The sequence below is a fragment of the Echiichthys vipera genome (assembly GCF_963691815.1).
Source record: "Echiichthys vipera genome assembly, chromosome: 18".
Lineage (NCBI taxonomy): Eukaryota > Metazoa > Chordata > Actinopteri > Perciformes > Trachinidae > Echiichthys > Echiichthys vipera.
Window position 1 is genome coordinate 12,135,205 of NC_139843.1, and position 24,909 is coordinate 12,160,113.

General features: G+C 39.3%; 1 protein-coding gene across 1 annotated transcript in view; it reads left to right on the top strand.

Moving 5' to 3' along the window:
- nrg3b (neuregulin 3b) overlaps positions 1 to 22,849 on the top strand; it is a 193,747-nt gene extending 170,898 nt beyond the window's left edge. Inside the window, exons 5-9 of the mRNA XM_083932403.1 lie at positions 3,405 to 3,507; positions 6,095 to 6,221; positions 13,738 to 13,847; positions 18,708 to 18,890; positions 22,000 to 22,849. Of these exons, the coding sequence (XP_083788529.1) occupies positions 3,405 to 3,507; positions 6,095 to 6,221; positions 13,738 to 13,847; positions 18,708 to 18,890; positions 22,000 to 22,753 (1,277 nt within the window). The 3' untranslated portion in view covers positions 22,754 to 22,849. The remainder of the gene's footprint in view (positions 1 to 3,404; positions 3,508 to 6,094; positions 6,222 to 13,737; positions 13,848 to 18,707; positions 18,891 to 21,999) is intronic.
- The last annotated feature ends 2,060 nt before the right edge of the window (positions 22,850 to 24,909 follow it).

Below are 24,909 nucleotides of genomic sequence, written 5' to 3' on the forward strand. Positions count from 1 at the left end.
GATTGAGTGCTCCTAAATATGATCTTGTCTTTTGATTTTCTTGCTGAAGCTCTGTGTGTGTGTGTGTGTGTGTGTGTGTGTGTGTGTGTGTGTGTGTGTGTGTGTGTGTGTGTGTGTGTGTGGTGTGTGGTGTGTGTATGTGTGACACTATTTTACCTTGATGTATTTCAGGCAGAAAACCCCATTTTGTCATGAATACTTGAGCATGCTCTTCATTAGCAGCATTTTGTCTGGTCATGTGCTGGCCATATGGGATTGTGTTGTTGTGTTGCTCATGTCAATACGACGCGGCTTAGCCAATACAGAGGCTGTTCAGTTTGTTCCCCTTCCCAAAATGCTCTTGCATCTAATTTCAAGAAAGCCTTGCAGACATCAGGCATGAAAGGTCTATAATGGTTTTATGTACAGACTGCATGTTGGTTTTTCCTTACAGCCATTCAGCAGGGTTTTGTAGATGGCTGTTTTTATGTTCAGGTTTTGAAAAGGCTTATTTCATTGAACCAAAGAAAGCAGAGGCTTGTCTCAGGTGGTGCTGCACACGAGCACTGATGATGTAGTAGCAGGGAAAGATATTTACCATATACAGTATCTCAAAGACAGAGAGGTCACTGATGGTTGAAGGCTGGAGGGTTTACAGGGGTACAAATATACAATTGACACATTACTTATAAACAGAGAACGGAGGCAACTTCTTTTGTTCATTTGTAAAGCGCAGCTTGAAGACATTCACAGCTGTGACAAATTACAGGGTGGATCAAGAATATGCGAATCAAGAACTTGTTTGCAGCTCCACGCTCAGAAGTATTGTAAAATCAGTGTTGAATATGTGATTTGAGTCTATTACATTATATCATTATATTATGCAGAATAAAACCTAACACATACATCCCAGGGCTTTAAGAACTTTGAAAAGCATTTCTGGGTCTTCCACATCACTATCATTGTTATTATGATCTTATATTTAAAGTGGCAATAGACAACCACCCCCCCCCACCCCCCCAACAGAGATGATGATAACACATGTTCTGCTGATTTTCATATGAACATATTGATTGATCCAGAACTAACGAACAGAATCCCCAATTAAAGCAGAATCCCTGATCTCATTGCAATGATAAAGGCAGATTAAAACACCCACTGGGATTAATAAGTAGGCATGTTTTGTTAACTGATCTAGCTTAGTAGAAAGAATGGATCTCATCACTATACCTCTTCCTCTATCCACAGGTCTGGCCAAAGTACGGAACCAATCTAAATGCTGATGGTGTCATTATTCTACAGCCATTACATTGTGCAATCAACATTTAAATCATAATGAAGAGTTAAAACAGAAAAGTTATCTGTTGCCACTTTAAAGTTAATTATGTCTTTCCTAATAATAATATAATAATAATAATAATAATAATAATAATAATAATAATAATAATGATAATAATACACTTTGTTTGTAAAGCACATTTTCAAAACAAACAACAGAAATAAAATAAGAATCCATAAAAGGACAATAAGATGAAAGCACAATAAAAGGCACATAAAAACAATATATATACAATATAAATTATTAGTGGACATACATAGCAAATATTTAATCAACTCAACATGCATTTTTTAAACGTGCATTTTTAGAAGAGATTTCAATGAGGAAAAAGATTTAGCTTGCCATAATATTTTTTAATTATATTTTTTCTGCTGGAAAATAAACTATTTTATAACCATATCCAATGGAAAAAGCCCAAATCAAGCAAATGCAACTAAACTTTAAAATATTATACTTCCAAGCCATTTTTTGCAGAATAACCAAAAAATATTACCAAAATTATCGACAAGCAGTTTGTCATTTTGTTAAATAAGCAATAGTGTGTCATAACTTCCCCATCCCTGCAGCATTTTCTTTAGCTCTATTTTAATTCAAACCCATCTTTCCTCCTTTCAACAGGAGTGGGAAGTTTGGACCTCTTATGTTTATATGTCTGTGTGTGTGTGTGTGTGTGTGTGTGTGTGTGTGTGTGTGTGTGTGTGTGTGTGTGTGTGTGTGTGTGTGTGTGTGTGTGTGTGTGTGTGTGTGTGTGTGTGTGTGTGTGTGTGTGTGTGTGTGTGTGTGTGTATATATATTATAGTATATACATTTGTATCCACATATTGAAACTCCAGGATGTGTTCAGATGTTATCTGTATATTTTTCTAGAAGCATTCTAATATCATAAACATTTCCCTTCAGTTAGAATTCATTTACACCGTACTACCCCTTAAATGTGTTGATGCAGCACTGATGTAATGCGGAGGAAGAAAAAAAAGAAAGACATGTTGCAAACAGACTGCTTGGTTGCACTCCGGTGTAAGTTTTTAACACAGGAACTTCTCCATCTGTGACCTTAAAACAAGAGTTTGGGTAGTTGATAAACCAGGGTAGACAAGCCAGGATGAAGAAGACCTCCCAGGACAGTTCTCTGTTGACAGCATCAAAAACCAGAGACAAGCTCTCAAAGGTCATGAACAGGTTGAGGTGAATGTTTCTGCACTTTACTCTGCTGTTGTCAAGGTGATGAGATCAGACATGGGGGGATTTATTGTTTTGATTGATTGAGTATTGTCACAGGAGGCTGTGTTCAAGGTCCCAAATGGCAGTGGGACAGAGACATCTCTCCCATTCTCACAGTGGATTAGTCTCATTACAGGCTTTATGTTCTCATTTTAACCACTAGATGATTTGTTTGAGATAAGCCAGTGCATGCATCACATTCACCCCCTGCTTGACTGTGCACTATTGCAAGTAGTGCAGCTCCACCATCCAGCTGCTCAGTCAGACAGATATCTGCTTGTATCAACTGCTACTTGTCCCGGCTGCTTGTGACCTGAAGCCTCTGCTGCTGATGTGCTTGGGTCTGACAAGAAGCTCCGGGAGCATCCATTTGCTGCTAATTCTCTGTCGCCAACAGTCTCCAAATACTGACACACATACAGTAATCATACAGTACACACACACACACACACACACACACACACACACACACACACAAACACACACACACACACACACACACACACACACACACACACGCACACACTGTGTGGCCCCTGCTGTGCAAACAGTGCATTGGCATTGCCTGCTGGGTTTGTCTGAACGAAATGATTATCACACTTCAGTTAGCACATGTCACTGAGCCATGCCTGTATCTGCCATGTCCCTATCCCATGCTCAAACACTGACATTTACTGACAGCAGCACTGGTCGCTCTATGCTAATGCAAGATTGTGGGTGGTCGTGTGTGTACGTCCATCTGCCGTTCAGTGAGCTTGGTATGATAATTCATGATACATTTCCTCAATCACAGCCACAGCCCATACAGTATCCTTTGTGTCACAGTAGAAACTCAATGGCCTGAACTGTATTCTCTCCTCCACAGAGAGCGGTGACACCTACCAGAGGCAGGTGCTGTCCATCTTCAGCATTGCCTCAGGGATCTGTCTTCTTGGAGTGGCATGTATTGCTCTCTACCACCGCAACAAGTGAGTGATGCCAGCCAGCACCACATTAGTAGAGAATGCCCCTGGCTGTGCAGAAAAAGCACTCTACATGGCATGAAGCCCAATGAAATTTTATTTTAAGTGTGAGTCTGCTAGAGAGTGCTTAAATGGGGAATGAAATCTAAATTGTGTAAAATTGTTTCATACAAAATAAAATACACAGATAAGGCTTGAGCTAGAGCATATTCAAAAAACATTAGACCCTAAGCGTGTGTGTACATGGGCGTGTTACGAGGGGTACCAAGCAGCACGAAAGCAGACCGCCAAAGTCAATTACTCACTGCAGGGGAGAAGAAAGAAAAGCAATGTAGACAAAGTAAAACTAGACAGCAGAGTATTAAGAGGGAGTTAATGTAGGTTTTGTTGATTGAATTGGTCTTGATATACAAAAGTGGGGTTTATTTTCAGTACTGTAGTGCTCTAAAAAGTGCAGCTCATATTGGTCAGCTTGACCAGAGAGTCCTGGCTCAGAATAAATGTACCACAAAATGATCCAAACCCAGAGCCCAAATGTTATTTGACAGTGCAGCTTCTCCTGCACTGAACTAAAGTGTATTCTGCTCTTTAGTAAAGACCAGAAATCATATTAGTATCAGTACTTCAAAGTGGAGATTAACCAGTAGTACATTCATGATAGTGTTTGAAGACTTTACAGAGTTAGAGATAAGAGAGTTACTTATACATTTTTAAAGACTAAAATGAATTAAAATCAAAGCCTAGTTTATTATGTGTGGTTATAAAATGTAGTAATTAGGCAGGCTATGGAATGAGGGCTCATATAGTTATAGTGCTGATAACGTCTACTAACTATCCACCATCAGTTACTGATAATCATGGATTGAACTATGAAATTAACTATATTAAGTAACAAGTAAAGTAGTGGGACTGCCTTTGAAGTGTCCATTATCAGGATTTAATCGACAACTAAGAGGCCATTAAATCCTGATAATGCACACCTCAAATGGCATCACTCTACGTATACAGTGGTCAGTCACCAAACCATTCATGTATAATGTGTACATCTGTATGTAACAACGTATTGCAATAAATTGTAAATGTAGGTACATTTGTATGAAACAGTTAACAATCTGTTTCACTGGAACTATTCAGTAGGTGCTCATTAACACTTTAATGGACACCCTGCAACCAATCAGAATTCACCCAGACCATGGATTAATGTATCATATTGTACAGCATGATGCAGTAAGCTTATATAATAGTTGATAGCACCTTAATTCAAACAGTGAATATTTATATTACAGCTTTCGTTATAAATTACTGTTTTTTGTTATGTATTTTTAATAATTAATTGTGAGGTCGGTCCCAGCAGCAAACTATCAGTTAGTTGCAGTTATGTTTCTTGTTCTTTTCAACCAACTTAAATTTTAACTTCTTGCCATGTCATTTACTCAGAAAACATTTAACAGACCTCAGCTGCAGAGAGAGTTGAGCAACCTAGTATTTAAGAATGAACATTTAATGGTGAATTAACATTTAATCCAAAAGTCTTAAGCATCGATTCATTTTTAATCCAATCAAAGTTGAATGCAAAAATGAAGGAACACAGTCATATTTTATATTTAGCCTAGCTAAAAGATGCTGTTTGACTGTTTTGTCTCACATTTTTGTTTGTTCATATAAGCTTTTTTATGGTTAAGATTGGAACAGATTGGAAGCAATTATGTTGAGTGACGAAAAATGGAAGCTATTTATGAAACGCAAGCATTGGAATATCTGCTCACCAGATGCACATGGATGAATTAACAAATACCCAGCACCATTGATGTTAAAAGACTTGTAGTCTCCCTCTGTAAAGTAAGGTTCTAACCTCCTGAGGTATTTCTGGAAAATCTCTGTATTACTTTCTTTCATTTCCCAGAATATTATCACAAAGGCATGTAATGGACGTTTCACGGCACATTGCCTTAATTAAATTTCCACTTGTGCAAGACATCTTCTCTCCTAATGATATTTTTGTAACCAGTTTGAAAGCTTTTCACCACTATCAAACCTGCAGTTAAAGCTTTGGAAATAAAATTCCAGTGAGTTGCAAATCTCCTAAACCTTTCAAGGCACTCGTACAACAACATTTGGCAAAAACGTGGTAGTTTTGCTGTAAGACAAATCAAAACGTCCTCAATCCGTGAATTTTTTTTATTTTTTATGTGAAACAAAGTCATAAAATTTCTAAATCCATGTGTGTGGTTGTGTGTAAGAGAGACCATTTATACACACATACAGTGAAGTGTGTGTCAGGATTCTAGGGTACCAGGTCAATAATTATGATCCCCTACCTTGCTGTGACATTTGTCTATAAAGTTCTGGCCTATTGAAAATAAATGACTGGACTAAAAACTGCTATCAGAGTGTGTTATCATTAGGAAGAAGGCGTATATACCCTGACCACAGCTAATAGAGTGAGACACTCTATAGTGAAGTATACAACAATGGTCATTTTTCGTTTCTCTTTCTTTCTTTTTTTTTAAATTGTAGTCTTGAATTAGATTCTTAAATTATATCTTGAGTTTAGTTGTAATATAATGCAATCACTCTCTTTCTCCCTGCATAGAAGGCACAGGGAAAAACTCCAGGCTCATTTCTCTGATAGCCGCAGCCTGAGGGACTGCAGTATAAACGCCTCTGGCCTCATGTCCAAATCTACTCCCAGGCTCCAATACAGCCTTCAACTCCAAAAGGTAAGTCTACCTAGGTATTTATTTATTTCCAGTCATGACTTTATCATCATTATGATCCTTTTCATGTTAATATGTGTAGTACATCTTCAAAAACAGAGTTCAGAGTGCTTGACAGGATGATGTATGATGTGTGTCTTAATAATCTCTCTACTGGCTGATGCCTTTTGTTCACACTCATATTTGACAAGGGCTGAGAGACAGTGGGGATTAGTGTTTCAAATAAATGCATCATGTGTTATACAGGACAAATCTGCTTGTCATGTTCACAATGAGAGATTCCTGTGACAAACTGCAGATTGGAAATTGTAATCTGTGGCATGTCATGGATCCTGAATTCACCCTGCAAGCACAGCAACAATGCTGTATAGTAGACAAATGATGTTAAATGGCACTTAACCATCAACCGTATCTTTATTTTACACCTAAATCTGTATTTTTGGTGCGTTCACTTGCTGTATTGAAAATTTCGATTTTTTTGCTAATGGGACTTCCTTCTAGTAACAAAAAATAGATTGTGAAGAGGTAAAAATTAGCATTAGGATGGAGAGTTGTGAGATTAACGCATTGATTAATGATGAGCCAAAACACTGAGATATTTTGGAGAGAAACAGTGTGAGCCAAAGGAGTGAAATCTAATTTGGGATGCGATTCATCACAAAGAAAAGTGACAAACAACGACAACCCCCTGCTTTAAGTAAAAAGAAATGGCAGGGTGTAGACTTGAAAGAAAAAAAGTAGCTTGAAATTAATTAGAAGCCACCAGCGCCTGCAGTGGCAGTCACTGCAGGAGAGAGAACTGACCTACACATTCATAGCAGAGGATGTAGATGGCACTGATAAGGCTGATGTCTCCACAGAATCCCAAGGTAATTGCAACCTGGTGCACATTATAAAGGTCTCATCAAATGAGTGCAATCGCCATAACACATTAGCACTTTTCTGAATGCATCATCTTTGACAATAGAAGAATGGAACTGTGTGCATACTTTGTCTTTGCAATGAAAGACTATTTCAGTGGTTTGTTGTTGCTCAGTGTGCAGCTTTCTGTCATTGTTGATGCATGTGCTAATGTGCTTCTCCTCTTTATAGATGTGGAAATCTCAAGGTGTTGACACTCACAAATTGATACAGCAATACATAAATTAATACTTCACATTGTCTGCAATTTGAATGACTCAAGTAAAGGAGTCATATTTTGCTAATTTTCAGGTTCACACACTCCCTCTGTCTGAAACGCTCTTTTTTAGCACCTGTCTCTTTAAGCCCTACTCACGGAAAAAGCCCAGTCTGCTCTGGTTGGGCAGCGTATTTGGGTCTTTTGAATATATTATAGTTGTGACATCACAACCGTACAGAAGACCTGATGGCTCGTTTAAAGGCACAGTTTCTGAAAACAGGCTGTGTGCATTTCTCCGTGGATTGAGTGTTTTGATACTTGCACAGTATTTATAGCACCTCGATTTGCTTTGTAAATAAAACACATGACGACCTCACTTTTTACAAATTGGGACCTTTAAATATGTATGTCAAGGAATGTAGTCATGTTTGCTTTAGACACAGTCGTATTTGTAGTTGCCAGTAATTCCTCATAAAAATACAAACAACATCAATAACAACAATTTTAAAAAGTTGTCTGACGTAGTGAAAATAAGTAAGAAAATGCATAACTGTAGGGTATATATATAAATAAGACAACTATTTTCAAACTCTAGTTTGTTCTATTGTGTTGTATAGCTCAGGTATTTCTGTGTAAATGAAATGATTCCATAAAGGAGGTTAAACCTTGGATTCAATTGGTGAATAAGTTGTTGTTAGTCAGGTTACTCCACAGCGTAAACAGGGATCTGGTCCATGCTAATGTATTCAGCTGTATCTCGGCTTATCATCTTTTGTTATTCGGTTGACTTGGCTCCATATTATCGTTGCTGATTAAAATAGAGTTGGTATATCAGGCTGCCACTGTTTCTGTCTTGCCGCTGGTTGACACATCTGATTGTGTCATCCTGTTAAATGAATGTCTCTTAACGTCAGACAGGCAGGACTCATGATGTTAGCTGCTTAGCTCAGACGTGAACGTTACTGTTTATTATTAGACCCTAGCCGCTAGCTTTACATCATAAGCCTTCCCTGGTCGTAAGCCTCATTTGCTAAATACTACCAAACGGCACCTTCACTTTGTTCATTTTCTACTAAGACTGGTAGCGAAGGTCCAGCACTAGCTGTGTTCAGTCAGCTTAATGTGAACTAGTCATCATATGCTCAAAAAGATGAGCTAGCTTCTGTCTTGTTTTAGTATCTAATCCGATACTAATTTTTAGCATTGATTATCTTTCAGAGTATCGATTTTTTTTTTTGACAACCCTAAGCTGTTAGGTAGCTGTGTTTAAGTCCATGAGTTTCAAATTAGACAGAACACAACATGTGATTTTGCTCTGCACAAAAATCCTTCCACTGACGCCAAACCAGTCTCAGCACACCGGAGCCCAGTTTAACATATTTCAGTCAAATGCAGGTCTTTTGTCCCATAGTACAATAGCAGGATATTATATTACCACCATCAATATGACAATGTGGTGACAGCAGTCTATGAGAGCTCAGTGTGTAGTGAAACATTGTATCCAGCCAGAAAATGCTTTCAGAGCTGGACACAGGGAGAAGGCCAGGAAGGAGGCAAAAAAATAAAAGACAGTAATAACCCAGAAACACAAGCTATAATAGAACAGCGTGAAGGAAGCTAAAGGTATGATGGGAAAGATCACTGGCAAGAACCCAGGAGGGGGCATGAGCTGAACAGACCAGGGAAAGATTAACAAGTGAAACCTATTTTTCCACAGATTTGACACATCGACCCCAGACCACTGCTTCTCCACCCACTCCCTCAGCTTGCAAACAGCTAGGGAGAGGACATGCGCTGTGGGTGGTGCAGTCCTACAAGTTCTCTGGGTTTTCTTTAAAGGATAAGTTAAACTGACAAAATGAAAACAAAAAACCTCTACAACGAGAAACAGAGCAGCATGGTTTTAAAGAGGCTCAAAATATTTGCTGCATAACTAGGAACGCAGTGTTTTCTCTCTGTGTGTGTGTCTGAGGCTGTGAGGATGAGCGCAGTGAGCTGTTAACAACATGCTGGCTCTGTCAAGGCAGGTGCAGAGGGGAGGATGAATCTGAAGTCCATTTTGGTCAGTGTCTTCCAGCTGATGCAAGGATCATAAACCTCCCGTAAAATATGTTGACTTCCTGAACTCAGGCGTTATAGACCAAGACAATTTCCCTTATAGTGTGCTGACTTATATGCTGATATCATTGTTACACAATGCTTTCTGCAGCAATGCTACAGCTCTGAGCCAACTCAAGTTACTAAACCCTATGCGCCTTTTTAAAATAGACACCTGGGCACCTGCACTGTCTCTATACTATGTGTATTTACTATGTGCACCTGCCCTGACTCTTTCTGCATTTCTACATATATATGTTTGTTTGTGTGTGTGTGTGTGTGTGTGTGTGTGTGTGTGTGTGTGTGTGTGTGTGTGTGTGTGTGTGTGTGTGTGTGTGTGTGTGTGTGTGTGTGTGTGTGTGTGTGTGTGTGTGTGTGTGTGTGTGTCTCCATCCATCTGTTAACGCAAATACCTATACGTATTTGCACATCTGGAGAACATTCCTGTGCATATGTTCCCTCCATCTGTAATTCAGAGTTTGATTTGCCATGTGAATAGCTATGTGAATTGCACACGCTTCTGAATTAACTATAAATCTGCAAACCTGTGAACCGAGGCATAAAGGATAGTAATTGTTTCAAGGCACTTTTAAATCAAAGGACAAATGGAAATGTAATTGCATAGTGGGACCTAGTATACTTGTTCACAGGTTTATAAATGCATGTGTTTCTACTACAATGTGTTTATATGCTTTAATGTTCAAAGAACACTTTATTTTCTCATACCGCTAATGGCTGCTGCACCTGTATTAGCCCTGTGTCAGTGGCTGTCTCTTTAAGTGCCCCTCTCGGAAAAGTCCAGTCTGTTCTGAATGGTCAGTACTTCTGGGTCTCCGCTCGGCTAATCCATTCTTCATCTCTGTACTACTGCAGAAGTATATAGTGTATATAGTATATAGTCTTTCCAAACCAAACACTGCACGACTGGACATGAACCAACATTACAGCTTTGTATTGCGTCATCATGAAGCTACCTGTCGCTAGCAGTGGACTGTAAGGGAATAAAGCTGCACTTTCTGCTGTCAATAATCACAAATAATGCTTTTTAAACAAAACACTACACACCTGGACATGTTCAGCAGGAAGCTACACATCCTTAGCAGTGGACCATCAGGGATAAGGGAATAAAGTCCCGTCTTTTAGCATAAGCTTAGCCGAAAACCATACTGCGTATTGGGCTTTGTTGATGAGTCTTTGAAGAAGAATTCCTTTATTAATTCAATGTTTTCACTCTGTTATTATTATTATGCAGGTTACACACACAGGCCCGAAATACACACATGCACAAACAGGTCCTTTATACATGCAATTAATGGAGAGATGTCAGAGCGAGGGGGCTGCCAATGGTTCAGCGCCCCGAGCAGTTGGGGGTTCGGTGCCTTGTTCAACAGCACCTCGGCAGTGTCCAGGCGATGAACTGGCTCCACTCCACACTCCATTCATGGTCCACACAGGGACTTGAACCGGCGTGTTGTTAGAAAAGAGCGTTCAGGACAGTTAAGGACACCAGGATTACTTTTTCATACGTTTATCTCATAATTTGATGCTTTTGCCAAGTTTAATATGAACACTCGACATTGTAACAATATATATATTTAACAGCAACTAAGGAAAAGCATACTAGGTCCCCCCCTCACATCTCATCTGTGGCAATAAGATTATATCTCAAGTAAGAAGAGATAGAGGATACACCCATGAGAGACACTGCACTGAAACAGACATGCACCAACATAAAGGAATAGGAGCACACAGGCTGGGAAGACAGAAAAACTCAATTCCCTTCAGCCGGAAGCTGGAGGTAACTAACTAGCTGAACTCTAAGAAGAGACTGGGTCACCCTCAGGAATGATGCAAGGCTACTGGTGAGAATAGTGTATGAATACTTCATGGGTGTAGAGAATGATGTGGACCACAGAACAGAGCCTCTTGTATGAAAATCCACAGAATTGTAACCTCAGAATATTGTAATAAAAGCTCCGGTGTGCCGCGAGGCTCGGTTCTTTCACACCAAAGTCGATTTTACTAATACTCTGAGGTTTTCTTACACCAAGCAAGCACCAATTTGTGGATACCAAAGGCTTTTTGAAGATGATTTCTGATTATGTTATCAGATGTACAACACGTACTAGCAGAAGTACTTAAGTACCTAAGCAAAGGATCAATATTTATTTTTGTAAAGTCTAAACATCTGAAAGGGTTAAAGGTTTCATATTATTTTCATTTTCAGTTGTATTTTGGGTTTCTTCTAGCAATTGAAATGCTTTTATTTTCAAAACTAATATTTTCCTCAAACTGTCTGTCTGCAGATACCTTTATTGACAATGTCTGAAACACTCCTTTATAGCCCCTGTCTCTGTAAGCCCCCCTCCTGAAAAAGTACAGCCTGCTTTGATTGTTAAGTGTTTCTGGGTCTTCTCACTCTTGGCACAACTACATTCGGTGAATAACTGTAACGGCACTGTAGTGGCATTTTTTACCTATATATATAGTATAGTTGTGACATCACAACAGTACATAAGCCCTGACGGCTCGTTCAAAGGAACTATTTCTGAATACAGACTGAATACAGTGTGTATTTCTCTGTGGATTGAGCCTTTTGATACTTTCACAGTATTTATATAGCACCTCCACCTGCTTTACAATTAAAAAAAAAAAATATGCATGAAACTATGTCTCTTGAAGTTGTTGTTTTTTTTATCACAGCTGTAAAAAAAAACAAAAAAACAACAGTTCCATAAGAGTATTAAGAGGATGTCAATATAAACAGAGAATGGAGGATGAATATTAGCCACTTGTTCAGCAAGTGTTGTGACAGCACTGTGGATGATATGTAAGCTTCTGCGGATAGCTCCATGATTAATAAGAGGACAGGCCAGTGCAGTTTAGAAATGAATAATACTGTCAACAGTTGCAAACTCAATGCTAATGTGAATGTCAGTATATAATTCTAACACACCTGATTAACATTTTAGTCAGGTAGAGCCTAAATTGTCAGTGGCAGTCACATTGCCACATAGCTCAGTTTGAGCAGTAAACTCCATCTTCTGGTGGTTTGTGCTACTTTTAACCCAAGGTATGTCCTTCGTGGAGAATAAAAGGTCAAAAATCCCATTATGCACAGTTCAGGACCTGTGATTTGATGGTAATCCAGGGAGGATTAATGCTGCTCTGAATGCATAGGTTTACCTTTTTCCTTGTTATGTAGTTGATAGTCAACATATTTATAGATTTTTCTCCTGTATTTTCCCTTTGTCTCCCCTTGAAATTAATCCATGTTGTGTTTATGCAAGGCTTTCACAAGTGGCATGTAACAAGGCAAAAGTGAGATAGGAGTGAACAAGTGAAATGGGTTACGCCATGCAGGTCTGCCAGTGTCTGCCACAAGCTATTTATTTTATCCCCTGACATAGATACCATCCTTTGGGAAACTTTGCCACAGTAATTGTTTCAGAAAGTGAGGCATTCTCTACCTGCAGGGCATATGAGAAGGTGGCCAAAATGATCCTATTTTCTCACAAAACTAGTGAACAGCAGTAACAGCTCCCTATGGGAATCAGGGGTGCAAGGGACAAAAAGAGGCATATCAGGAGTAAAAACCATGAACGAGCACTGAGTCACACGCAGTTGCTTTAATGATATAAAATGAGACAGAGAGAAAGTGCAGCATGTGAAGTACTTTGACTGGAATAACAGTATTATCTCATGACTTAGTGTCTCACAGGAGTGTTCTTGGGGCATTCATGGTCCCTGTGCCAGGGTTCTGTCTGGGGCCTGCTGTAAGATAATAGTGTTAATTTTGATAAGAGTTGAGGGGGGAAATTCTTTAGGAAACCATTAATGTAATCTTTGAGTGGGATTAATGCTTTAGTGCATAGACAGTGCTGTGAGAGCCATAGTGGAGTTTATTCACAGTGTCCCCTCTTTATCTGCAGTTTAAAATGTAAAGTGTAATTAAAGACTCTCTGCCTGACTAAAGGGGGGTACATCAGCGGAGTACATCCTCAACCTGTCTTGGGACTTGCTGCTAAGCCACATACAGTATCCCCAGCATTATGTATTGTACCCTGGGCTTATTTCCTGTGTTGACTTACATAATTGCTTACACATCCCCTGGGTTCCCTCAGCAACATGTACTGACCATGTTGTTTTTGATCAACATAACAAATGAATCTAGGCTAATAAAGAAACTACATTTCTGTGTCTTTTTCATTGCATGAGGATAATGACCAATATATATCCTGAAGCAACAATTGCCATGTTTTACTCCTTACTGTATGCTCTATCCTTTTTCTTTTTTTGCAGAGCGGTAGTTCACACGGATTGTCTGTTAAGGGTAACGGCACGGCACCAGGCACATCAAAATCAGCTCCTCCTATTTTCAGCAAAGCACTGTCCAAAGGGAAACGCTTCAGGTGACAATCCTCTTATTCCTCTTTATCTCTTGTTTCATACCTTTTACTATATTTAGATATGTGAGGAAGCCAAGTAAGTAATGTAATCATCCTGCAATACTGTAGAAAATATAGACCTCCAAATAATAAACTGAGCATTTGTAACACTGAAAGATTTATGCTGATTATAAGTGTGAGCCACTGTGTTAATGGATACATCACCAACACCATAAGTTTGCCTGTGTGCATAGCTCTCAAAAATGTTGGGAAAGAAGATGTCTTTATTTACATGACGTGTCCAGTAAATTGTGCTAAGTGATTAAAAATGTGCTCAGGTACATTCTGAATTGACATTTTGCACACTGAAAAGGAGACATCCTGAGGAGAAGCTTTTAATGTGCAGAGTTAAACATTGATTGAATGGAATTCCTTTCAAGCCATCCTTCAAATGACAGAATATTCAACAAAATTAACAACATCATGTTTAGAGGGATTTCGGAAAGGTGTTATGCTTTGTGATCACAGCAGTCATTATCAAATGCTGCCCTTTCAAATCCTCAGACGAAGACATGGATGTGAGTATATGACGTGGTACAATGGCCCTATGTTAACACTTGTTGTTGGTAAATGACTAGAAATGTTTGATTGCAGGTAAATATCTACCATTCACATGATCTGATGGTGTTCAGCAGCATTGGAAGCAATCTGATAAGAGTGTTCTGAGAACAGTCTGTGCATGAGGCTTCACACATTTCATTGTCTCATTACATTGTTGTGTGCATTAGACAAACCATTAACATTCGTCTGTAGCTAGCACATACAGTACAGAATGTGCAGTAATTAGAGTGCGTGCTTGCGTGCTTGCGTGCTTGCGTGCGTGTGGGCGTGTGTGGGCGTGTGCTTGAAACGGCAGAGGGAGTTTTTAGATGTCTGGTTGAACATAGTTGGAGTAGTATGGCACGACAGTCCCTTTTCCCTCCCTTCTGCGATCTGTGTGTTACTTTTCTCCTTCACAACAACAACTGGCAAACTATTAACTTACATTTAGCTAGTCTATATTGAGTCTGGGCTTGCAGCTTCAGGACTAAAACAACTTGTGAACACACCTGGTAAAAAGGCTAGACTTCATCTCAACTCTCACATCCAATATTGATTTGCCACCTCTTTTAAACTTTAAAATTAAAAAAATGTAAACTCTAAACTTTTTAATATTTTCCCTCTGGCAACAGCATGCACCTGTTTCCCACAAGCTTCTGTGACAACAATTGAATCAATATCCGCAAGAACGACATACTGCTATGTTCCTAAATCCAGGTCACAGACCATCAAGTTTTCACTTCTATTCTGTCCTTATTTTCCAAAGGTACAGTACTTTCGCTGCATCTGATGAGAACAAGCCAGAGCATTTTTTCCATCTAGGGTAGCCAGACTCTATTCCAGTGCTGGAGCTGGCAAAGCAAGACTAGGTTGAATGTGATGACAGCTTCAATGTAAACCCCACTGAGGTACCAGTTGTTCACTGTTTTGCTGGACCGCCACTGTGTCGCAAAGTAAAAATTTTCCAAAAGTTTTTCATGTGTGTCTGCGGTGCAAACTCGTCCTGGCTTTTTATTCTCTGTGTCATGCAGATGCTTTATGGGGGCAGCTGACAGTCAATCATCTCTTCAGCTTGTTCTCAGAGTAGAAGAGGCAGGGGAGAACGAGAATGTGATGGATGATGTTGAGATGCTTTCATCTATTGACCTGAAAAAAGTAGACCCCATTTTGAGCTATCAGGAGAAATGCCTCCTAAAAAGATGTCAATATTGCCCGTCAATACTGGTGCAAAAGGTTACTTGTGTATCATAGGCTTTATAACTGGAGTATGTGCATACTTGAATGCAAAGTATATCTGTTGAACTAGGATTTTGCTTATACAATGTAGACATCACATAAATCACTGAAACTGCCATACGTCTTTAAACCAGGGGTTCCAAAACTTTTATAGCTCCAGACCCCAAAATTTTTTGTCTTCCTGGGACCGACACTAACAAGAATACATCAATAATTCACATGACCAAGAATGAAGGAATCACAGAAAACGCACTCAACGTTACCTCAGCCAGAAAGCGTGAATGTGTTTTTTTCCGGTCCTCTAACTTTGGAAAAGACTGCTTTAAAGTCTTCACAGTTGTCCTGTCCTAAGCCAACGGTGCCATTGTAAAATAGTTTGCGTAGATATAGAAGAAGAAGGCCTGATATTTAGCATGTGAGAGATGCAACGGATGTTAAGCTTTTAGTTTTGCAGGTATTTGGTCAAACAATGTTTATGTAAATGTTTGACCTCATGGTAGCGCTAGAGGAACAGCCAGTAGATTATCATCCGTAAAGTGACAGACATCCCCAGAGCCATGTGTCTTGCATTTATGAAATAACACTTTATGTCTAGCACAGTGCTTCTTGTACAATACATGACAGTGGGTAAAAAGGAACAAATCAATCATTTTGAAGCAATCATTTCCACTTCTGATACATTCTGAATAACCTGACCAGCACAACTCATCTGTTCCGTCTGTTCCCAAGCATATTTCTAAATTTCTTTGCCAGCATATCCTGATCCAAGTCCATGTATAACATCACACTGCTACTAGTCAATCACTGTTGTAATTTGTTATATTGTGAAATCTGATCAGTTATCAAGATTCAATTGTCATGATTGGATTATGAAGGAACTATTCTAACTAATCAATATTCCTTAAGTCAAGCACAAGTTTTTCCATATGCGTTGCATACATAAGAAGTGCTGTGTCAGGGTATCTGTGGCGTCTTCCTTCTCTCTTTCTGAGTATTAAGGACTCAACATATGTGCTCGATTGCTCGCACAGTCAGGCTTACCCATTAAATATCAGGAGGATGTAAATGTTGTGGTGAATTGTAGAGATAAGCAACTGCCTTTCAATTTTAGACCTTTAACATTTTACACTCAATAATTACAACAGTGTGCTGATTTTGTCCACGAAAACAGCCTTTAGTTAATCCTAATTAAAATATCAGCCAACAAAACTGACATCATTCTGCTTTATTCATATCAACTTTTTACAACATCAGTCGATACAAATGCTAGTGAAGACTAGAGCCAACATTAGCCATGGTTATTGTTCCACAGCCACAGACATTTGGGAAATCATTATAGCTGAATATTTTTGCACAGTGTTCCAGTCAACTCTTAATGAATAACCAGGCCTCTACTGGACTTTTTAGTTTACTGCATGAAGTAAAATGAATGAGGGAGTTCAGTTGAAGGACAAGCTAGAAAGTCTTGGACATCTTGATTAACATTCAAACACAGTCCACCACTTCATACTTATACTATTTTAATGTGTGGCTGCTGCAATTCCAAAAGCCAAAATCTAGCTGGAAGAATGTGTGACGCTGATTGTGTTTAGTGCTTCACTACAAACAAGTTTTTCCACTCAGCAGTAATAATAAGTTGTTTCTGTTGTTCAGTTAAACTGACACAATCAAGTGCACTATTGCTCACAAAAGAAACAGCAGCAGGGGATAAACAAGGCAGCTACAGTTCTGAAATGTATTCAAATAAATTGAAATTCTCTATTTCATAGTCATAGTGCTGTCGGAGTTTGTTCTTGAATTATATACAGTACTCACAAATCAGATTGCAGTATATCACTGTATAACTTTGATTCACATTTGATCTCCTGGTTTTATTGTTGCAGATGTACAGGGATCTGCTTTGAAGTCGACCACCTGCTGCCCACAGAACAATTTTAAAACAGTGTTTCTAGGCAGGAAGTAAAGGTTCTAAAAACTGCTGCTTCGATCCCTTGTGGCAGCCAGATAGATACAGTCTGGTCATTTTCATGCCCTTGTAAGCTCTTTAGCTTCAGCATTTCACACAAAGAATCATTAAAGCAGTGTTTTGTTCCAGAAGTACTTTCATTTTAGGCATTCAAGCTCTGTGGCTCTATGGATGGCAATGGTGGTCATTCATGGTCATTTGAAATATATTCGAGGTCCATATAGAGTATCTGTTGTAATGACTTTGGTGATTACTTTTGATCCAGCACCATCAACAGTTTGAAATTAAAATGTCCCCATACTTTGGTTTATTACCAAATACCTGCAAGACTAATGACCTTCACATCTTTTGGTACTTATGGTTAGTGCTAATTAGCAAATGTTAGCATATTACCTGCTAATCAGCTATCTGTGTGGTGACAATTTAGCCCCAGGGTGCAACAGCAAATAGAGTCACATTAGCAACCAGATCCAAGTTCAGATGACATCAAAAGCTAAATGGTTGTCATATGATAAGTGATATTTTCAGAGATTGCATGTCAGCCAATGTGTTGCAACTACTTTGCTTCATACACAAATATCTGTGTATAGATATTATCTGATGATCTTGAGCATGTTATTAGCATTGTCACAGTGAGTATCATACTGTAGCATGCTAATGTTAGCATTTAGGTCAAAGCATTCCTGTGCCTAATTACAGCCTTACAGAGCTGCTAGCATGTAGACTCTTTAGTCTTGTGCTACCACAATTCTTTCTCTCCAATTATACAATGCGTATGTAATTTGTGTTGCTTACTAGTAAATTACTATTCTTCTCACACCCCCAGTCTGATGGTTAGACTTCAATACCAAGGTCATTATTACCCTGAGTCCATGGAATGTGGAATATGATACTCTTTTTTTATTTACTCAAACATCAAATAGAAAGGACAGTCTGGTCCAGTCAATTAAACATCAATGAACACAGGAGATGAGATACATTTGATAAGATAAATGAATTAGTGAGTGCTGTTTAAATGTTGGCAACTTTTGTAAAGTGGTGTGTTAAATCCGTCATCTTATTGGTTTCCCTTCTGGTTACAGGAGTAGTTCCCTTTCACTTAGTCCTGCCCGACAACGGAAGGAGACTAATTACTTCAGGACCCCACCCATTTCCAGAGGGAAACACAAGATATCTACAAATCCCATTGATGGATCCAGAGTGAATTGCCATATCTACAAACACTTGCAGGAGGATGAGTCAGCAGATATGGAGTCCTTAAGAAGGTGAACCTTTTTCGTCCTCTTATGTTAGTTTTGTTATGTTTCTTTGATCCTCAAAGATGAAATTCTCTTTGCCCCTGTCCACACTGATGTCAGATAACTGGTTCAGTGTTACTGACCCCAGGACTAACTGAGGTTAAGTTGGAGTGGCAGGAGGATAAATTTGGGAGAAATGAGTTTATGGCTCAAATGCTCACAGTTCAAATCCTTGAACTAGCTTACGAGATCTGATCCAGGGAAATAAATGAGATCTTCTGCTACTGGGACTGTCACAATTAATTTGGAGAACACACTTGATCCCAACTGCTCAGTATCATGGTGCTGGGGAAATGGGGTTGTTGGGTTGTTGCTGTGAATGAAAACGTGTTTTATCTGCAGGATTTTATCAGGGTAATACAACAACAGTGCCAAAGCTAATTACCAGATGATGCACGAGTTCACATGAATTTTAACATGTCCAGAATGAGTTGATTTTGGCTCATGCTTGAGCATTATGTGGAAGCTTCATGGTTTGCATTTTAAATAAACTATCACATCACATTAAAAACTAAACACGAAGCCATATCAGGCGACTGCAGCCTTATAGAAGACTACAGATTGCAAAGGATATTTCAGACATCGACACATCTTGAATTCTCCTCATGCTCATCCTGATGTCGAGTAAGGACAGGGAGTTGCCCTATTTTCATGGCTATCAAAAGTGAAGCACAGCTACTGGCACTGTTTCATGAAGCATTAAATGTAGGGAGGACTTTTGGCAGAGCCAGTTGGCTATCTGGGGGCTTAAAATAACTTACACATTTTAAAAATACAGTCAGATGATCCTCGCTGGCGTGGATCAAAAATAAATAGCTTGATGTAAAATCCTCTCTGACACATTTGTTATAAAAGACGGATGTTCGTCCTTGGGGAGGGAAGAGATGAGCCATGTAAAGACAAAGTATTTCACGTTAGTTAAAACTTTTCTTCTTGCCTGGAAGAGTTCACATTATGAATAAGGCAGCTTGTTACGTAACTTGTACCAAATCTTGAAAATATTGATATTTCACTGCTCATTGAAAGGCTTGTTTCCATACAGTAAGTAGAATAATGCAAAATGTTAAGCAGTTCTGCTGGCTTCTCTTCTTAAACAAGTAACAAAAAGAACAATGAATTATTTTAAGTTTTATTTACGGATGCAAAAGAGAGCATCTTTAAGCCTGAGTAAGGCAGTGCTATTTAGCATATGACTCAGGAACAACCTAATTTGCTGTCAGTGTTTGCAACATGAGCGATGGCACTGTTATCAGAATCGTCTGTCATTAAAGCAGTAGTGTCCCTCATGCATTGCACACACTTAAAAGTGCCTGGCAATGTTTCTATTAGCATGCCAACCTGATTGAGCTCGGCATTGGCTTGTAAGATCCACTGCAAGCTGCCAAACTCTTTATGTGACCTATTTCCATAATTTACATTTTTAAACAAAGCTCCATGGAGCTCAGCAGTTTTTTTATGGTTGTGTGTGGAGATCCTCAAGGAGCACAACAGTTTCTCCTCTTAACAAACACAGTCATGTGCACACACATAATAACAAATAAACAAACTAAAGAAACTAATGAGAATAGGTTTTTTTTTTTAAATCACAGGCAAAATCTGTATGCTATCTGCAATTTAACCCAACACAGCTTTTTCAAGTGAGAGGGAGAAGAGCTGAAATAAAGGGGGGGCTTCCTATCTTCTTGGGGATAGGATTATGTTTGCACAGTTAAACAATTTAGATCTCATTAGCCATTGATAATTCCCTCACAGATCCATCAGACAAGTATGTTTTTCTGGCCTTCAGGAGGGTGAAATGACGTATTTCTCGACTTACCAGCCATACAACAAGCTACAGAGCTTACAGCCTCCTCCTCCTCCTCCTCCTGCCCCCACCTCTCCCTTGTTGCCATGGATACACCCTCTCATCTCTGAAAATGAGAAATGGGAGGTGGAAAGGAAACTGAGTGAACGAGAGAGGGGAAAAGTGAGGACAGAAGGAAGATGATGCGAGTGCAGCCAAGGAAAGATGGAGGCACAGAGTGTGGCAGAAAAAGTGTTTTTAGAAAAAAAGGCGAAAACAGCAAACAAATACGAGAATATTCTTCCGTGTTTTCCATTTGTGACAACAAATCCCTTCAGAGTATTGTCTGTTTCATTATCCAGCGTCAAAACATATTTATCCGTCGCAGATAAAGACAGAATTGAAGGAAAATTTGCAATGGGAGTTATTTTTAGATATGGTTTGATCTCCCGGATTTACCTCCAGCTTGCTTTTGCCCTTCTAATACCGAGGGAGGAGTGGCAGAGTAATTCAATTATTTAAACTTGGTTATGCTACAAACAGTCTCTGAAGGCAGACAATAACATTGACTGTCTCCTAAGGCTTTGCCGGGGTGATTCTAAGTGTGAATTGAGTCTTCAGTAACAATATTAACTCTTGTGCACATTCGACTGGTATACAAACTTACCCATTTGAATCTGGATATGTTTTCCTGCTCTGCTGTATTATTTTCACACTGAACATGATGCTCTTCAAGCTTGTCGGCGCATTTTTGTGATACTTCACTCATACATGATGGCAGAATGCATCATCATACATGCTGAGACTCTCACACCCACAAAACACACCTACAATCGTCCCAAATTTCAAATTATAAAACTGATAGATTATGTAGCCAAAATTAGAACATGTATGTTCAATGAGACACATTTTTTTCCACATACTCTCACAGGCCGGGGTCAGGAATCCAGCAGCTGTGTTGCTTAAGCCTTAAATCTCAGATGAGGCGGTCGTGAGAGAAGGGATTTCTCAGTTAAACATTCGTGCAGCGACAATACAGACTGCTCATGCCGAGGATTATAAATAATTACACAAGATTATGAAAAAACAATACCTAAATAATAATTTTGTTTGTGCAAGATTATTATGAGGGGAATGAAATGGTAAAAAGCACAGAAGAATGCCTTTGCTTTATATCTCAACTGTATTTTATTCCTCTTTGGAAATGAGTGTCTCGGGCGAAAAGGTCAAAATCTTAAATTACTTGGTTTCTCTTTCTCACCCTGCCACTTCTATTCCCTCTTCTTCCTAAAGGTGTGATTCTGCCACTGGAAAGGTTGGTGCCCTCCTCAGCAGGACTTCATTCTCTCACTTCGCAGCCAGAAAGGGATGGACCGAGGTCCCGTGCACCCGTCTGGATAAGGGAACAACCTACCTTCCACCATCCCTGCGCACCCGTTCTGTTCCCATCATCCCCTCTCTCCAAGCATGTGACCTTGAGGCGGGGAATGTGGTTACACGTGAGCAGAACCAAGGGGGGCTCCTCAAGTGGCACCCCGTGCTGGCTGGAAAGACAACCGTGCCCATGAGCAATTCTCCTTCTCCGCCCTGTGAGACTGTCGTGATGGCACCCGGTGTTATGCCCAACAGTGTTAGCCCTCCAGCCACCATCAACGTTACACTGGGGTCAGAGAAGAATCTCAGCTCCACACAAACAACCTGCTCCATTGAAATCTCAGTGGAACTCGCGCAGGATTTCAAACAGAAAAGGCTTATCAGTACCATGAAAATGTCCGGGTCTCACAGCGAGATTCACCCCGTCGGCATAAAATCTCTGGAGCCAGGTGCAGTGAAGGAGTCAGAAGGTGAAAGCACCCAATATTCAGCCAGAGGTATGCACACAGGCAGCGGGACCAGAGGTTTGAAGGCAGCAGGCCAAAGAGAAGCCCAGGGACAGTGCCAAGGTCAGGCACCCCTCGTGTACAGAGGCGCAAACTACTCTTTGGCCACCAAAGGACCCAGCTGCAGAGGAACTGGAAACGCTTATGTCAAGCCCTCTGCAAGCTGATTGGATTAACTCTGTAAAGCTTCAAAAACACTCTTTCCATTAACTGTATACCTTTGCTGGTGGCACATGATGATAAGCAGGTGGGACCATCTGTGTGGCCACACGGACCAATAACAGATGGCGGTCGATTTTGAAGGAACAAGAACAGATTGAAGTGCAGACTAAAAAAAGATATTGATACAACAAAAGACATCCAATTATAAAGAAACAGAGACAAACAAACACACATTGTGAATAAATGTGACTCAATAAGGAAAACAAAACCGTGACTTGAGTGGGAGCTTGACTTAAACAGTGTATTGAAAAAAATGCCACTATTTAAAAGGAGCTTCTACTTAGAAACCAAAATAGTGTGTCATCTCTATGTTGTTTCTCTATTGTAAAGAAATGAAATTATATATGTCATATAATATATGTCATATAGACGTATATATATTTGACATACAATTGTGACAAAATAAAGACTAAGATAACAGTGTTAATTAAGTGCTTTGTTTATCTCAGTCTATTTTTATTATATGGTGTGAAGAATGTCTAAGGCTTGTGTTTGAATTTTGTTGTCTTCAATATACAGGATAATCAATATGAATACCAAAGATGTTCCAATCACATCTGACAGAAAATATGAGAGAAAATTGAATCTCAGTTTTTCACCTGTACAGTAGCATGCAGGGGATTCACCACACCTGTTTAGCTACCCCACATACCCTGACCCTAAAAACAAACACAGAAAAAAAAATAATTGCGTGTGTGTGTGTGTGTGTGTGTGTGTGTGTGTGTGTGTGTGTGTGTGTGTGTGTGTGTGTGTGTGTGTGTGTGTGTGTGTGTGTCTGTGTGTGTGTGTGTGTGTGTGTGTGTGTGTGTGTGTGTGTGTGTGTGTGTGTGTGTGTGTGTGTGTGTGTGTGTGAGTGTGTGTGTGTGATCTGTTTTATTTTCAAGTGTAGAAAAAAAACAACTTAGGAGGATTATAGTTAAAGGTGTGAGGATGTGAACAAAAAGGTTTTTCAGTATATAGCTCATATTTCCCATGATGCATTTACTGTATCCACAGGCTATAAACACAAAAGAAGATCACGTTGTGAATTATAAGAATAGCCACGAGGTTTGTAGATGGAAATGAAGCAAGCCGAGTACAATTCCTTATTTATGCCTCATTTGTGTCAAATTCAGTATATCTGAGTTTCCTCCATTGGTTTGCAATGACTGCTGGCGAGGTAAGTTGTACGGGACTTGCAAATGGGTATTATTGAGACTTCTTGATCACAGCTCTGCAGAATAAAACCACCTTGAGTGTATGAGAAGGTTTTTATGAAGATTAAAATGAACTTCATTGATCTCCGAGGGGATTTTTTTTTTCTTTGGTAAGGCGGCTGCAAAGGAAAGAATAAAATTACCATAAATCAAAAGAAATTAGGATGCTATATACAAACAGTGAGTGTCGGCCAGATAGAATTCACCACACATTTCACTGAATTTACACAATTACAGTGAGAGTCAAAGAGAGAGTCAAAATAAAGGAAATCACAAGTACTGTTTATGGTAACAACCACTTTGTATACAATATGATCATTAACTGGAGATCAACTGCAAACACTGAGCGCACAGGAAAACCTTGCTTAATATCAATCGAATAGCCTCAAGTTCATGACCAGTAGTCAGTATTTGAACACTGTTTTGGCCCACATTATACTGGAATGGACAATACGAAAGCAGGTAATAATTTTTATATAATGTCACATTTCATTAAAAAAAAACTTGGACCAAGTTTAATTTCCTAAACAACTATTTTACAATGTTAAAGACAGCTAACTATATGTGATGTTGGTAAACAACTTAGTCTGTCATTAAGGAGGACGTGTTGGTTTTGCAGGTTTAACTGATCCTTTATTCAAAAATAAATATTATTCACATAATAACCACTGTGGAAGCCAACCATCAAGTCTTACACATCCATCCTAAAGAAACATTATTGTAGTCAAATGTAAAACTGAAAACGATAATGCAATGATAGATTCCTGTCGGAGAAGTGTCTAGTATTGTACTAATGAGAGGCCATGTGGATTTGAAAAGGAAAGAATCGGTCTTTGATCACAGCTTGCACTTAAAACCCTAAAGCACCAGTCGAAAAAAAGTCACAATCTGGGTTCTGAACCAAG